General features: G+C 42.8%; 3 protein-coding genes across 3 annotated transcripts; 2 read left to right on the top strand and 1 right to left on the bottom strand.

Annotated features, from left to right (window-relative positions):
* Nucleotides 1-1,068: 1,068 nt before the first annotated feature.
* On the top strand, nt 1,069-4,433 carry LOC127317251 (amino acid transporter AVT6A-like). Its single transcript, XM_051347776.2, has 5 exons — nt 1,069-1,875; nt 2,430-2,582; nt 2,712-2,915; nt 3,128-3,593; nt 3,923-4,433. Exons 1-5 carry the CDS (start codon nt 1,455-1,457, stop codon nt 4,062-4,064), a joined length of 1,386 nt encoding a protein of 461 aa, XP_051203736.1. The 5' UTR covers nt 1,069-1,454; the 3' UTR covers nt 4,065-4,433.
* A 137-nt stretch (nt 4,434-4,570) lies between these two features.
* Nucleotides 4,571-5,525, bottom strand: LOC127317252 (uncharacterized). The gene is made up of 2 exons (XM_051347777.2): nt 5,011-5,525; nt 4,571-4,916 (listed from the first exon to the last, which is right to left on the bottom strand). The coding sequence occupies exons 1-2, from the start codon at nt 5,343-5,345 to the stop codon at nt 4,835-4,837; spliced, it is 417 nt and encodes a 138-aa protein (XP_051203737.1). The 5' UTR covers nt 5,346-5,525; the 3' UTR covers nt 4,571-4,834.
* A 1,028-nt stretch (nt 5,526-6,553) lies between these two features.
* LOC127315981 (uncharacterized) lies at nt 6,554-16,300 on the top strand. The gene is made up of 12 exons (XM_051346408.2): nt 6,554-7,096; nt 7,426-7,511; nt 7,937-8,016; nt 9,309-9,364; nt 9,913-9,961; nt 10,207-10,356; nt 10,575-10,670; nt 11,617-11,730; nt 11,820-11,947; nt 13,043-13,278; nt 14,984-15,757; nt 15,838-16,300. Exons 1-12 carry the CDS (start codon nt 6,672-6,674, stop codon nt 15,885-15,887), a joined length of 2,244 nt encoding a protein of 747 aa, XP_051202368.2. The 5' UTR covers nt 6,554-6,671; the 3' UTR covers nt 15,888-16,300.
* The last annotated feature ends 444 nt before the right edge of the window (nt 16,301-16,744 follow it).

The raw sequence follows: 16,744 nt of genomic DNA on the forward strand, positions 1-16,744 counted from the left end.
GGCGCACTGTTGGATCCATGGAGAAGACCCAGGACCTCTGCATCGCGAAGAGAGGGGCCTGCTAGTAGAATTTGTTGGTCTAGGTGAGCTTGTCTGTGGGCGGAGCGCCAAGGGCCGCCGCCAGGGAGAGGGTCGAGGTTAAAGACAACATCGGGTGGATTGGGTTGTAGGTGGTGATCTGGTGTTTTCCTTTTGGGTTTTGTAGACATCGAGTGGGTTTGGTTGTGGGTGGCAATCAGAAGACGACTAGGTTGTAGATGCTACGATCAAGATGTGTATGGACTTGGGATTTGGTTCTTCTTCGATAGGGAAGATCAGTTTGGGTTTTTGGTGCTCCATCGGGAGGGGATCGGCGGGGTTGTTTTTCTTAGTTCTACGATCGGAACAAGATCGGCGGGTTATTGATGCTTCAATCCAATGCGGATCGGCAGAGGTTTTTGGCGCTTCGATCAATGGAGATCGGCTAGGTTTCCATGGTGGAGGCTCGACGTCGGTGAAAGAGCATCGCTCTGATACCATGTCAATCATAATAGGATGAAACGGGGCCCTTGTTCTAGGGATCGGGTAAGTGTTATATCAGGGATGAGGTTAGGAAAAACCTCTAACCGGTGACACTAGAGAAAGACATACGGGTATGGATGGTGTGCTACACCATACCGTACCGCATAGATATTATGGGCTCAACAGGTAGTACCACGGGAAAAAGAATCCTTGTTTGTGTCTCAAACCTGAATTTGTTTTAAGTTGCGACCTTGGCCATAAAATAATTATGTGAGCAATAGAAACACATGTGAAATTGATAACGGCCCACTGAGATTTCTTTAGAAAGATCCAATCGATTCTATCATTGGAGCACAAATCGTCAAGCATTAGAGCGGACAAAAATCCAAGTGAATCATTTAGAAAAAAACAAGTCAATGAACTCTTATCAATTTCAAATACTATATTATTCATACAAAAAGAATCTCTAACAAACTCATAGCCACTCTCAACTATGCTCTCAACCGCTGATTGGTGGCAATTCTGACCTGCAACCCCGCCGATCGTTATCTCGCAACAATACACAGGGAGGAGAGTTGGGCTCGACAAGCTTTCTCCGTACAAATTTCGCTCTCAGCCACTTTCTTCCGTTAATCCGTTCCGCTTCCGTCGCCACGCGCGCGACCGGAGAATCCCCGCAGCCTATCCGAAATCCTAGGAATCTCCGATCCCCTCCAGCCAACTCAACTCGGTGGTTCAGCTCGGAGATCTGTGCGCTCTGCATCTCGCGGCGCCGTGCCTGTGAAATTCGTGTGGCTGTTCTTCGAGCTCCGGCTCAAGAAGCATTCCCCTTCTTCGTGGAGTCCAAGAGGAAACAGTGATTCCGGCCGCAAAGACCGCACCTTTTTTCTTTGCTTCTGTTTGATTTCCCCCCACTATTATAGCTCAAGAATCGGCAGCTCCGCTCCACGGAGATGACGACGGCGGCGGGGCCCGCGACGGAGCGCTTCCCGGAGAGCAGCAGCGCGCCGCTGCTCCCGACGAAGCAGCTCGCCGTTCCGTCCGACGAGGCCGCCGCCTTCCACGAGTTCAACGGCGCCTCCTTCCCCGGCGCGGTGTTCAACCTCTCCACCACCATCGTCGGCGCCGGCATCATGGCGCTGCCGGCGACCATGAAGGTGCTGGGCCTCGTCCCGGGGCTGGTCATGATCGTGCTCGCAGCCTTCCTCACCGACGCCTCCATCGAGCTGCTCATGCGGTTCAGCCGCGCCGTGGGGGCGCCCTCCTACGGGGCCGTCATGGGGGACGCCTTCGGGTGGTGGGGGCGGAGGCTGCTCCAGGTCTGCGTCGTGGTCAACAACGTCGGCGTCATGATCGTCTACATGATTATCATCGGTAAAATCCTCTCGGCCATGCTATGCTGTCTCGGTGACTTGGTGTCTTCCATTCAGAATGGTATTCAGTTAGGCATGTGAAGCATCATCTTCTCAGTTTTGGAGTATTTTATTAGGAACTACTACTGTAGTAGTAGCCCGTAACTAATAGTGGAGCAGTTTATAGAACAGTTATTACACAACCACTGCTGCATGTAGAATGGCTTATGACTTCTGAAATGCAATCTTAGAGTAACTAATAAATTTTCTGTCAGTTAGCTCTATCAATTTGTTTCTCCCGTGAATCTGTGGTGCTTTGTTAGTACATCTGCATTCTTTCTTTTGCTGCATAATGTTTGAGTCCGCCTGCATCGTGTACACCTTCCAAACAGAATGCCAAGTGGAAGCAGTGATCACATATTTTTTACTGATACAACTGCTTGCATCTTCGACTGTTCTATGGATAGTTGACGCTTTTTCTAAAGGTCTCAGTTCTTGGTGCTTGAATTGTGGGGTTTGATCCCTATTGAGGCACGGCTGTGAATCTAATATAAACCGATCCCTCTTTACCTCTAGGTGATGTGCTTTCTGGAACGTCCTCTGGTGGTGAGCACCACTACGGTGTATTAGAAGGATGGTTTGGGACACACTGGTGGAACGGGCGTTTCTTTGTTCTCCTGGTTACTACCCTCGCTGTGTTTACTCCTCTAGCATGTTTCAAGCGTGTTGGTAAGTGATTGCATGAGAAAAGCATTGATTACTGTCCTTTCTTATCTTGATGAAAAGTCTTTCACTTCTGCATTTTGTAAGAGTAAGATACTATGTTTTTATTCATATGCCTTTTGTTCTTTATCGCAGATTCACTGAGCTACACATCCGCCGTATCTGTTGCTTTGGCAGTTGTATTTGTTGTTATCACTGCAGGAATTGCTATTGTGAAACTGATACGCGGACAAATCCCAATGCCTAAATTGTTCCCTGAAGTTCCTGATCTAGCATCTGTCTGGGAACTTTTCACAGCAGTACCAGTGCTTGTCACTGCTTACGTGTGCCATTATAATGGTACGAGCTAATCCTACCCCTGATTGCAAAAACATGCACACTCATGGCTGAGCTAAAATGATTATTATTGGTTTAAGAGATATCTATTTTTTCTCGAACACACACCAAAAAGTGTGGCCATGTTGAAGTCCATCTCCTAAATTTGTAGCTAAAGTCCCACAGAGTTAACTTGGCTTCTCAATTGTCTAAGGACATCCTATGATATTTTGCAGTTCACCCAATTCATAATGAGCTCAAGGAGTCTTCCCAGATCAAGCCGATAGTTCACACATCATTGGCTCTGTGCTCGACTGTCTATATCACAACAAGTTTCTTTGGATATCTTCTGTTTGGTGAATCTACGCTCTCTGATGTGCTGGCTAACTTTGACTCAAATCTCGGCATTCCTTACAGTTCAGTTCTTAATGATGCTGTCAGAGTGAGCTATGCTGTCCACCTTATGCTCGTGTTCCCCATGATATTCCACGCACTGCGGCTCAATTTGGATGGGCTTCTCTTTTCCTCTGCAAGGCCCCTATCTTCTGATAACACAAGGTTTGGTGTAATGACAGCAGTGCTCCTCCTCGTGATTTTTGTATCTGCAAACTTCATTCCTAGCATCTGGGATGCATTCCAGTTTACTGGGGCTACTGCTGCTGTTTGCATCGCCTTCATTTTCCCAGCTGCAATCACTTTGAGGTAAGTTGATAGATTCAAGTTTTTCATTATACATCCTCCCATCCTTGTAAGGTAAACAAATTGTACATCTTCCTTTCCAGCTCTAGCATGTTGCAGTAGTAATTTTATTATGCACGAAACCAAAATAAAAATTAGGTGGAAGGAAACCAGCTGCGATGCTGTCCACGTTGACTCTGACTTACTTTTGTGTATTATGACACTATGACTGTATTATAAGGCCACTAATTTATCAATGGGCAGTTGACCTAATAAAATGAAGGGCTAGGTTTAGTTGTTCTACAAAGTTGTTTGTCTTCATCATCTAATGCATTTGGCTTTCAATATCTCAGGGATCCTCACAGCATAGCTAAAAAGTGGGACAAGATACTCGCCGTCTTCATGATTGTTCTTGCAGTCACTTCGAACGTAGTAGCTGTGTACAGTGATGCATACTCGATATTCCATAAGAAAAGTGCCCCCTCCCAAGCCTGAGGCGCATACCCTGTAGAGGAGCCAACACATGGAAAGGGGATTCGTATGAAGGTTGTTTATACATCATCATTTAGCCAATAAGATCAGTCTAGGGCCTACTCCTGGGATTGGTTTCACGATTTATTTGGCGAACCACCCTCTGGCACAACTGTGTTGAGCCGGTTCGGATGCTTGTGTCTAAGGATCGGTGCGCAAGATTCGGCAAAGGTCCTTTTTGTGCAATGTACACTACAAGGCGAACGTGTAAAAATGTGAAGTTACAGAGCTATTATTATGCTCGATATGTAAACAGTTATTTTTGCAACTGCAAACGCATAGTGTTGTACTTGTGACATAGTAATTGAAATTATGGACGTTTAAAGCTTATTATTATTGCTGGTTTCATGTGTAAGCCATTCCATCGCGGGAAAATTGGTGTTTCATACACCTAACAGAGAGCTGAATAAGTCAGTTCAGATGTGTGTGTGTGTGTGTTTTTTTTGAGAAAGAAATGAGCACAAGGTGTGTTTGTGCTGCATAAAATTGCAAAGCATTTGCTTCCAGCTTGCATTACCCCAGTTACAGAGAACAATATATGTCTATCCCGTGATCCCAGCAATGAACTAGAGAACGAAACCGAAGGAAAACACAATGCACACCGGCCTCGCTGAACAGTAGATACTAGTGCATAGATAGCTTGACAATTGATCCGACACATTTAAATTATTTTTTGGATTGTGAACACATATCTATCTGTTCTAAACCCCCCGTTGCAACGCGTGGGCATTTTGCTAGTATTTATAGTCTTTCCACGACATCTTGGTCTTTCCCGTCTTGTTGCTCATCGTCGGCTGATTGAGGAAGCCGGTCCCACTGTTCACGCAAACATGATGCTAGATGTTAAGAGAATACTCAAAGCTAAACAGCAAGAATGGAAGAAAATAAAAGAGTGGGCAGAGCAACAAACCTTGAAGTGGGTGTCTGGTGAGCAGCGCTGGGCTGCCCGTGCTGCTGAGGCGCTGAGCTGCCCGTGCTGCTGCTGATGCCGAGGCGCTGCTGGAGCGGGTGCTGCGGATCATAAGGGTACCTCCTAGCCCAGTTCAACGGGTTGCCGTCGGCGTGAAGAGGAACCTCAGGCTTCTTCTTGGCTGATCCAGCTCCCACCAATGCCAAACCCCAGCTTACCCACCCCTCGCCCCCCTCCTTCTCCTTGAACAATTCCGGATTTAGCATCGGCGTTCGCCACTTGGACGTTGGAGAACCTCCCTTGCTATAATACTGCTGCTCATATCTTCCTGCCATGGATAATACTTCTCAGGTGTGGTCGCTCGAGTGCGTGTTTGCACTAGCTAGCTAAATGAGTGAGGACTGAAGAGGGAACGGGCCGGCGGATTTATAGGTCCGCTAGCTTGACCAAATGCAGGTTCCTTGGTCGTCATATTCTGTCGTTAAATTGGGATGTTAGTTAGCTCATGCTCACCTAACGTCCTTCTCTGCTAGCACTAGCAGTGTGTGCCCGGCTGCGGCTGCGATTGATCACCAGCATATAGTAATCCCCACAGGCCCAAAGCAGGATTAATCAATCCCAATTGCAGCAACCGCGGTTTCTGAACTTTGTTGACAGAGGGGTCTCGCTCGCGCGTGCGTCAATGCTTTCTTGCCGCGGTGGCCACCCACCGTACCCCACGCGGCACACAGCTCAGCGAGTTTCCCAAGCCTACTTGGCTACTTGTGCTTTGTTTGCTGTGTTTAATCCTCTACTAAAGACTCCTTTGATTCATAGGACAGTAATAGAAAAGACATAAAATTAGAATGTCATGCCTACTAAAATTCCATGAAAAGATGAACTGTCTTTAGTTGTAGCAAAGGAATTTTGATGAGGTGTGAGCTAAGATTTTTTTCCTATAGGAGTTGTTGCTATGAGCAGCGGCGCCCCCCAATTGAATTTGGCAATTTTCTTTAAAAATATTCTGTCACACTATAGCCATCTTTGCAAACAATAATTAAAATCAAATAGAATTATTCAACCAAATAAACAATACTCAACCAAATTCAAGCATAGAAATAAAATAATCCACCAACAATTTAAATAAATGAAAATGCGAGGAGTTCAAATAGGTCAAAAGTCAAAACCCATGCGGAGTTGCTTGGTTGCTCCTAGCCACCAAAAACATAAAAGTTGTAGGTAGGATAAAAATTGTTTGTGTACGCTTACCGCTGAAACAAAGGAAAATCTCTAGTATAAAAAGTTAGCCTATGAGTCAGACACCTATTGTTCCATTGAACAATTAGCAAGCAAATATAATCCTCGACGTAAAATTCATTCGAACCCAAAACAAGTGGATGTTCATAATTCGATGGATTAGCTGCTAACCCTGACCGCCTTACACGAAACGGACGGCCTGGATCCTGCGAGCTACACCATCGCAGCACCGCCTCACCTAGCCAACGGCGAAGATTTGCTGCTGTCCTACTACTGCTTTCTTCTTCTTCCTCCCGTCCGTTCAGCCGGATCTCCGCCGCCTTCGCTGTATCCCGCCGCAGTCCATCCCCGCCGCCTCCACCTCGCCGCCGTCTCCCCGTCCTCCCTTTCTTCTTCACTTCCCCCGGCATCCCCGCCCCGCAGCCATGAACCCTGCCATGCCCCCGCCCCCGCCCCCGCCGCGAAACCCTAACCCCTCCTCCTCCATGCCCCCTCCCCCGCCGGCGCAGCCAGAGGCGGCGGCGGACGCCTCAATGGACGAGGCGGACGGGAGCACGAACCCAAGCCCCTCCTCCTCCATGCCGCCTCCACCGCCACCGAGACCCTCGCCGCAGGTGCCGTCCGAGCCTGACGCGTCGGCGGACGGGGGCGCCGTCCCCAGCCCAAGCGTCAGCGGCTCGTCGGCGGAGGATGCCGGTGACCCCCGCGGCGACACGGAGATGGCCGAGGCAGACGCGCCCGAGGAGCGGCCGCGCGCGCCGTACGCCATCCCCGACTGGAGCGCCGCCCCGGGCCACCCCTTCTTCCTCGAGGTCATCAAGAGCGGCCAGAGCTTCCAGAAGCTCGACGTGTGAGTCTCTGCCCCTGCCCTAGCCTTCCTGCACTTCTCTCTGCTTAGTTTTACCCCGCCACGGTTTCTAGCTCATGTGCGCTTGAATTGCTCAAGGACTGTGCATTGTGGTTCCTAGTCCAATCAGTTGTTAGTTTCTGAACTCATGGGTGGTTTGCAGCTGCGTGAAATGAGTAACGGTGTAGCTACATACTTGCTCATGTTTTGATTCAGTGCGCGGTGTATGTGGCTTTTGAGACCTTCATATTTGGAATTGCACCAAGTTGTCCTACATGGAGTACTGATTTTACTTGATATGGTTGGTGAAATGACTGGCCTACATTTTGCAGGTCCAAGAAAGGAGCTTACATGTTTGGAAGAGTTGATCTCTGCGATTTCGTACTGGATCATCCGAGTATCTCGCGCTTTCACGCTGGTACATTTTCACCGTTTTCTTGTCAATTATGACGTATGTAGAAGCAAAGTTAGGACACTAGTCTCTTGGCTTGATGTTCAACTTAATTGTTGGTGCAGAGCGAGTTCTTTAAAACTGTTTGGTTTTGGGGGCCTTTTCCAGTTCCAAACGAAACAATCGCTAGTACTTTTTTTACATTAAGGAAGCTGGTCCTTTTTCAGTTAACCCAAACAAATTCCGCGGGCATGCGATGTATTTATCGTTCATGAACCAATGAAGTCAGTAATAGGACCCAGGAATCCACCACTAGCAGTAATAATATATGTACTCTCCCTCCGATCTAAAAGTGTCGTTCTTTTTCAGTGCTTTTGCAACACACTCATGAGTTTTCTGTTTTGTTATTTTACTTCTTCAGCACACTCATACTTTTTTTTTTGTTATTTTAGTTCTTCAGTTTAGAAATGATGGGGAGGTATTCCTCTATGATCTCGGAAGCACACATGGGTCGTCCATCAACAAAACTCAGGCATAGTCTCCTGCCATTTGTCTTACTTCAGAATATAACTGAATGTTTCTGCGTTATCCAAGACTTTTAATATGTTTGTTTAAAAATCTTCATAACGTCAAACTATATGTCCTCTTCTCATGTATTTCATTTTAAAAAGCAATGTGATCTGTGTTGGTTATATTCTTATTCTGTAGTTTTGTGTAGCTTCCATCTATTTTTAGCTAGCTGAGTCTCTGACATTAGAAAAAGAAACTGTCAGTTTTGTATCCTTTTTTCTTTTCATGCTTATGAGCATATCTTTTTTTATTTAGAGCAGCCGGAGCTCTGCCTTTTCATTAAGAAGAAGAGAATTGCCCAGTTTGTAAGGGAAACTGGCTGAAAACTGACTTATGAGCTCATCTCAAAGCTGCTTATTGAGCTAATCTGTTTCTTCGCAAAAGGAACCTTTTGTTAGCTTGTCATGTTGCTGCGCTCCTTCCTTCACAATAGGGTAATACCCTTCAGATGAAGACAAGAATGTCATGGCTCAATGGGGATTAGGGAGGATTAGGGAGAGCCTAATCACTATAGAATAGGATGATGAGAACTTCAGAGGAGCGAGAATCTCTATAGATTGGGAGCAGTGCTGTTGTCATTTCAAATCCAAGCCATTTCACCCCTGATATTCGACAGGGGTATGGTGATACAACATTTCCCAAAGAAAAGGGAACAGTAAATTATTTATGTATTTATCAAAAAAATATACGACCATATGAGAGGATGATGCGAGCAGTGGAATTGTCACCACCGTGCACATGTACTTGCCATTTTGTAAACAAAATCACTAGAAGTACTCAGATACTGCCTTTATTAGTAAATGGCTAAATGTACTTAGTTACTGTCACCTTATGGCAACTAGCAGATCTGTGGACTAGCAAATCACTGTATGTACTTAGGAAATCACTAGCATATCGCCAAATAGGCTAGAATGTCGAAGCGATCTCACTGCAGGAGGTTGCTTTTGGTGTGTTTTATGTAGGACAGTATCTTGAAGTACGATTATTGGGAATATTATATTCATATTGCAAATGAAAACCTACCAATGCTCTTCAATAAGTTTGTTTCGTAAAATCAGGAAGTATCGGTGTACCAGGGAATATCTGCACCTGACACGGATGCAGCATCTCCACTGTTTAATCCCAGACTGGCTCATTATTTTGCTGCCTTGTATCTCTGTATCCATTGTATTCTGAACTTTCAAACTTCCCTATATTTATTTCAGTGTATTATTTACGATTTACTAGTTCTGATGTCTTATACTTCACTAACAGATCAAGAAGAAGCTGTATACAAAGATTCATGTTGGAGATATAATTCGATTTGGGCAGTAAGTTTGTCAACTAAACACCCGTCTTCCATTTCTTATGTACCATTTATCTCAAAGATCCCAGCAGATTACTTTCTGGTGCTCATCTGAATTTGTAGGTTTCTAGCCTCTAATCTAGTTCACTGCGTGACCTACTTATTATGCAGTTGAAGCCTTTTTGTTGATAAATAAATTAATAATTTTGTGTGGGGCATTGGCAACTGATTTATAGCAGTTCATTGATCAACTGTTGTAAAACAGCAGCAAGGGGTTCACGGCCTCAAAAGAAAGCTTAACTTTGTTTCTTCTTAGTAAATTATATGTAATTGACTTAACTATGCATACTAGATCTGATGGTAAGATGAATGAAAAGATAGGCTCATGCCGAAATTCTAGAAAAAGGATCTGGTAGAAATATGACTGGATTATTAATTTAACTAATATCCTAAAAGGAAATAGAAATATCATGAAAGCGAATGAAGAGATGAATAAAATGGCCCCAGTGTCGTTTGGGGCTCTTATCACTGGTAAAATTGGACTGAACTTTCCTCACTCCTTTTCTTTACCAGGTCATCGCGTCTGTACCTTTTTCAAGGACCATCTGAACTGATGCCTCCAGTAAGATTCCGAAACTCCTTCAGTTGGCTCCTGCCGCTACATAATTTTATTTCTGAAATATTTGTTAGCTTGCTGCTGCATTTACATCTTAAACAAAGTTATATTAATAACTCAACATTTATTTTACTGTTCCTACTATCTGTTTTTGTTAAAATGAAAAACATAACAATTCATCGGTAAACAGTCAACCTCCTCATACTCTGTTGTGGGAGTTTCTTATATTTACCTATTATCTTTTATAACAGGAAAAAGATATGCAGAAACGTCGTGATGCTAAGATTCGGCAAGATATGCTTGATCGTGAAGCTTCCCTTGCACGAGCAAAAACTCAAGCAGCTTTAGCAGAGGGGATCTCATGGGGTATGTCTGAGGATGCACCAGAGGAATTGGGGGAGGTTAGTTGTTTTGTTCTAGCAGCATTTAATTAGCAATATTAATAATGCTGCAAATACTTGGGAGGCTTGTACACTTCTTTTGATGAACCTCTTCGAATTTTTTCTTTCTTTATGAAACCAGATTTTCCCGATTTTTAGTTGCATTATTATATTTTTTTTTTGGAGTTTTAAAATCATTGAGATACCTTGTTCTTACTGAACATGTTGTCATATCCTAGGATGAAGCAGATGAGATTACGTGGCAAACCTACACAGGTCAGCTTACCGACAGACAACAAAAAACACGCGGCAAAATAATAAAGCGAATGGAAAAGGTAAGCAGTTGTTCTTCCAAAACGCCATCATCTATTATTGCATTTTCTATATGCACCTAGATTATGAAGAATTTGTAATTGCATTATTTCATTTATTCTCTAGAAGGGTGAAACATTGAATGTGGTTACATAGACGCTGTTTCTAGTTCATTATCCATTCAACTAGAATTCTGGTGATTTGTGATGAAAACAAAACTCTAGGTTTGGAATTCCCTTGCATTCTACTTGCAGCCATTTATTCTGGAGTTGATTTCTGACCACGGGCTTTTCGGGTAGCTGTTCCTTTTTGTACTGCAGACTGTGATTACATTCTGTACTGGCTACATTTTTAAAATGTGAATGCTGAATGGAGATGCATTTATCTCGTGAAGTTTCCTACATACCTATAACATGATACTTTGGTTCGGGTCACACAAAAAATTCTAGATAGATCCTTGTATGTTAGGGGTCGTTTTATGACAAATTCTGAAAGTGTAAAATTGGACAGGCACCTTTTGTTCAACCGTAGATGATGCAGTAGCTGACCATGGGTGTTCACCCCGCTTGTGTGTTCCAATAGTTCCTTGACTGAGAGGTAGGGTAGTGGCCGGTGACACCACTGGTCATGGGTGGATGCTGTGGCAGTTGTGTCACTGTAGTTAGATTCTAGAATCTGGAGGTCGTTAGTACAGCAACATGTTACTGGCGGTGACAGTCAGGGGATTAAGCCTATCAGTGTTAGTTCTTGTAAAAGAAATGTAGAATGCCTGATTCTGAGGTACCAAGCTCCTTGCACTGGTAGTATGCTGTAGGCTCTGGGTGGACAGCTATCTTCGGATGTTCCATTATGGACAGTCCTTCTGAGTAGTACACAGCATGCTCAATTTTCTGAATATTTGTTTCATAAAAAAAAACCCTGCCATATGTTCACTGATATGATTCACATCTCTGCTTGTCCCTGAGCTAGGTTGCCAACATGAAGAAAGAGATCGATGCAATAAGAGTTAAGGACATTTCTCAAGGTGGGTTAACCCAAGGTCAGCAAACACAGATTGCACGAAATGAGCAAAGGATATCTCAGGTTACTGCGTCACAGCTTTTACTTACATTTCTTCATATGCCATCATGGTTATTTTTCTTGTTAGATTAGTAATAAATCTTTTTCTTCAGATTATGGAGGAGCTAGAAAATCTAGAAGAGACATTAAATGACAGTATACAAGAAAGTCTTGGTGCTCGTACTGGAAAACCAAAACGTGGTAGCCATAAAGCAAGTCTCGAGGAAGAAGAAGTTATTAGGTGTGTACTTCTGTTTCGAACTATGACTGCTACATTTGTTGCTCTGTATCATCTCTTAACCTATACTACAGCTAAGAGCAAAGGATGATGCAAGATATCATCTCTTAACCTATACTCCAGCTGACACAATTGCATGTAAAAGACAAAGGATCAATAGAATATACTATCTGTTCAAAAAAAAGAACATTCGATCTAGAAGACTAAACCTATTTGAAATTTCTGGATCTTAAGAAAATAATGCTACTAAATAAACAGTTAGATTGTTCTGTATTTTCATTTTTATAAGTGAGGAATCAATACAATTTTTCATAGAATTGATCATCATCTATGTGCAGGTTCAGTTCTAGTTTGCACACCTTCTCATTTGAACACTAATAGTTAGCTATGAATATCTGCTTTACTTTACTGATCGATAGACATTGCTGATATTAGCAGTATGCTTCCTATTATTTTTTATGAACCTCCTCAGAGGGTAGGTGGCTCCTTCAGTCCATTTAAGTTGAAGAGAGTTGGTCCTGTTTAAGAGAGAACCAGCCAAAAATCTTATAATGCTCGTTTAAGTGGAGTAAAATCAGGCAAAAACCCTTAGAAGGGACAAATCTGCATAGCTAAACTAGGCCTAGAGCACCACCAGCCGATATGTACACACCCTTACCCAGCACGACATACAGTCAAAGCACAACGCTCACTAATGCTGCTAGCCATGTTATTGTCATGGTAGTCTGGCACTAGGACACATGAAACTGAAAACTTGTACTACCTTGCAGCCACTTTTGCTTACCTTGAAAAGTTACTTGTACCTTTGAGTTTCTCCTGGGAGTGTAGAAACAATACACTTGCTCTTGGATTTTGTACACATTTTTCAAATAGCCTGACAGACAGTTTTGAAGTTCATCTAGTGTAGTATAGTCACGTACTGTGGAAGTGATGATATATTTGATTAGTCAAGTAGGGATAAACTATTTGGTGTGTTTCTACTAGTGTCTGTCTGCAAGTAGATCTCTATGATAGTATATGGCTCTTTACTATGGCTAGGTTAGAGCTTTCGATGCTTGTTCTCATATGCTGACTGATTTTCCGTGTACCTTCTATTAGCGATGATGATGATTTTTTTGACCGGACAAAGAAAAAATCATCTAATGAGCAATCCAATGGACAACAATCAGTTGAGACTGCTGATAGTCTTCTTGAGAAAAAAGATATCATCACCAATGATATTGAAGGTAAAAAGAAGTTGCTTGAAGAAGAGAAGAATAAGCTGGCTCAGAAACATGATGCAGATCTTGGGGATGACCTTGATGCTTACATGAGTGGATTGTCATCTCAATTAGGTATTTCACTCTGAACTACATGATTTGTATTGATGAATCCCAGAATTTCATCATGCATGGATTTTCCTTGCAAGTGTGAAGTCCAAGTAGTGCCACTAATGACCCTGTCTGTTGCCTGTTCACTTCTTTTTTTTTCCTCAAAATCAGAATAGCATATAACAACTTTAATATTAGTCTTAGTAACGGCTTGATGGTTGTTATCAACCATGTGGTGGCGAAAATAATGCAAAAGCAAATGACCTATGTGTATTATGTACTAGCTAGAAACTTTGGTCTGAAAGTTGTAGTGACCTATACTTCAAACTTACTCCCTCTGTTCCCAATTGTAAGACGTTTTGGCAGTTCAATTTGAACCGCCAAAACGTCTTATATTAAGGAACTGAGCTAGCAACTTACTACCTCCGTTCCGATGAATAAGGCTTAGAAATTTAGTCAAAAGTCAAAGTTTGCAACATTTGACCGAATATGAAGAAGAAAATATAAACATGTACAACATGAAACAAATATATTATGAATATATATTTTACGGTGAATCCACTAATGTTAATTTGGTCATCGGAACGGAGGGAGTGCTAGCTAGCAAAGGCCCTCAGCCATTGACTTCAATAACTGAAGTGGTTTGTTTCTCTGAAAGGAATCTGTTTTTTGCATTTCTTGTGTAGCAACGACTGAATATATCTGCATTACCTTTGAGTTCATTATACACTTCATATAGACTAAAAGTGAACATGTCAATTCAGACTTACTGATTGCACTTAATTAGTTGTTTTGAATCACTGTCTAATTTTATTGTGCAATTGCGACTTCTGTGATTGACTCCAAAACATCATTGCATAAGTACACCAGCAATACTTTTAGCTTGTTTCCAGGCACAGAGCTATGAATATTGTTGTTTTTTCTCTGACCAGAGAGACTTGACCATCCTGCATTGTTTTCATGCAGTACTTTAAGCTATGAATATTTTTAGTTCCTAGCAGTACTTTAAGCTAGGGTACTTATTGGAAAACTTCAAAACTATGAACATTTCACGTTTTCTGTTATAGATATATGAAATTGTCAAAAGCCTTTTTCTTGTTCAGGTGACTCTTGCATTGTATTTTCCTTACCTACGAAGTTAGTATTGAATATGATAGCAAAAGGTGTTCGGTTAGGCCCATCTCATCAGCTATCCCAGACTTTAGCTGGTAATCAGGAATCAGTTAGTTTTGAGCTGGCTTGTTTCTCTTTTTGATTCCATGTTCTAGAGTTCTCAGTAAGTTTTGAGACTATTCTAGTTGCTAAAGTATGCCTGCTCCTCCCCGTGAAATCGAGCCACGTTCGGAACTGACTGCTTCCCATGGGGTTTATAGTTGCATCTGATGGGATTTTGGTTGTGTGTTTTGGCTTTTGGTATCTAAGTGTGTTTGGTCATGTGGGCACATTAGCGTTTAGGAAAAGGATAAGCATACTTCTCTTCCTTATTTTTACTGACTAAAAGCTACATTAGTGCACGATGTCACTATTGCACATTGTTGATCTTGCAAATTGTGTGAACATCAAAGATTGCATTAAGTGCCAGTTACTTTGCTTTCTTGATAAGATTCATACTTTATGGATGTACATAGCCTGAATTTATGTATTCATGGACACATCTACTTCATACTTTCCTTTCTATTTTGTGTATTCACTGTCTTTAGTCGTCTAACTAATTTGAACTTCTCAACAGTACACGATAATATTACCAAAATTCAGAAGGAGCTCTCCGATCTTCAAGCTGAGCTGGACAAAGTAGTTTACCTACTGAAGGTAGCTGATCCTATGGGAGAAGCAGCTCGCAAGAGGGATCTAAAGCCAAGCGAAGCAAATCCTCAAGCACCTAGCCATAATCCAAGACCAGAAGCCAAAAAGGAAGAAAAAACTGCCCAAGGCAAAACCTCAACAGAGGAGAACTCCAAGAATTCTTGTTCAACCGAAACAGAAGTGGATAAGCCTGCCGAGGTAGAAACAGATGCTTCCAAGAACCAAGAAAGTGCTAGCAAACCTGCATTCATCATACCGAAACCCCAGTGGCTTGGCGACAAGAGGATTGTAGAACCTGAAGAGAACTGTATAAAAGAAGCAAATGCCAATGCTGAGGAGCCTGATGATTTTGTGGACTACAAAGATCGAAAAACCATTCTTTCTAGTTCAGCCAATGAAAAGGATATTGAAGAGGCCTCTCCTGGGCTTATTCTACGGAAGAGAAAGTCCGCTGAGCAGTCAGCTGGTGCTGAGGCAGAACCATCTTCGGTTGAATCTGAAGCATCAGCAGCTGATGCCGTGGCCCTTCTGCTAAAGCACACACGGGGTTTACAAACGTCTGAAGAGATGGAGAACGAGAACGAACCGCAGGCGAGCAAGAGAAAAGGCAAAAAAACAAAACAAAAACGTGTGCTGGGTCCTGCAAGACCAGATTTTCTTGAAGCGGGTCCAGATTATGAGACATGGGTGCCACCTGAAGGTAAGGATAATTTATGAGTTAGCAGCCACAAATTGTGTAATTTTTTTTCCTTGACGACACTAATGTTGAACGATCTGTAGGTCAAACTGGCGATGGCCGCACTTCGTTGAATGAGCGTTTGGGTTATTGAAGCTTTTTCATCCTAGACTTTACTGGCCTGCTGCGCCGCAAAGAAAGATGCACAAGGAGTTTCTCGTGCTGCTGTAGTTCGTTTGTGAGTATGGCGTCAAAATCTTCAGATGTAAAGTGAGCCTTTTGGACATTGCTTGCCATAAACCGGGAGGATGCAGCAGCAGATTCGGAGGAAGATTTTTAGATCGTTGTTTCTGGGCAAGAAGCAGCAAAGGGAAATAAATGACAGAACTCTGTGTCGAGCTCTCTGGATGGAAGGCAAATAGATGGTAGATCTTTCAGCTGAGCTTCTAGGACGTTGTTTGTATCACAAGGTTGTAGATCAGAATGTGTATCATTATGTTAAGGTTTCAGAAATGGTGTATATCACCAATGTCCTTTCTCAATACAGAGGTGGTGTTAGTCTGTGAACTGTACTCATGCTGAGTGGTGTTCATCTTTGTTATTTTTGCCTGTACCAGCCTAGTTTACCACTGTTGTAGTGGTGGCCTGCATTAGGATTAATGTCTGAACTTCTTCCGCTGTGATGGAAAGACGTGACATGTTCATATATATCAAAACTCAAAGTATTTAGACATTGGTTGACAATGACATTAAGGTAGGTCATGTGATAAAACTAAGGCTTTATGTCCGCAAAAATATTATAAATATCGTTTGCAAAACTATACCTACAAAATGTGGCCATTCATGATGTTTTCGGTAAAATTGTACTAGTTTTCTTATGAGGTCGTCGGTAATCTGGACGAGAAAATGTCTTGCATGTTCGATTTTCTATGTTTGTGTGTGGTTCTTTTTCCAGATAAGTACTATCGTGTGCTAATCCACCCTACCACATTCAGTTAGTTAACAACAGAA

The sequence above is a fragment of the Lolium perenne genome, chromosome 7 (genome assembly GCF_019359855.2).
Source record: "Lolium perenne isolate Kyuss_39 chromosome 7, Kyuss_2.0, whole genome shotgun sequence".
Lineage (NCBI taxonomy): Eukaryota > Viridiplantae > Streptophyta > Magnoliopsida > Poales > Poaceae > Lolium > Lolium perenne.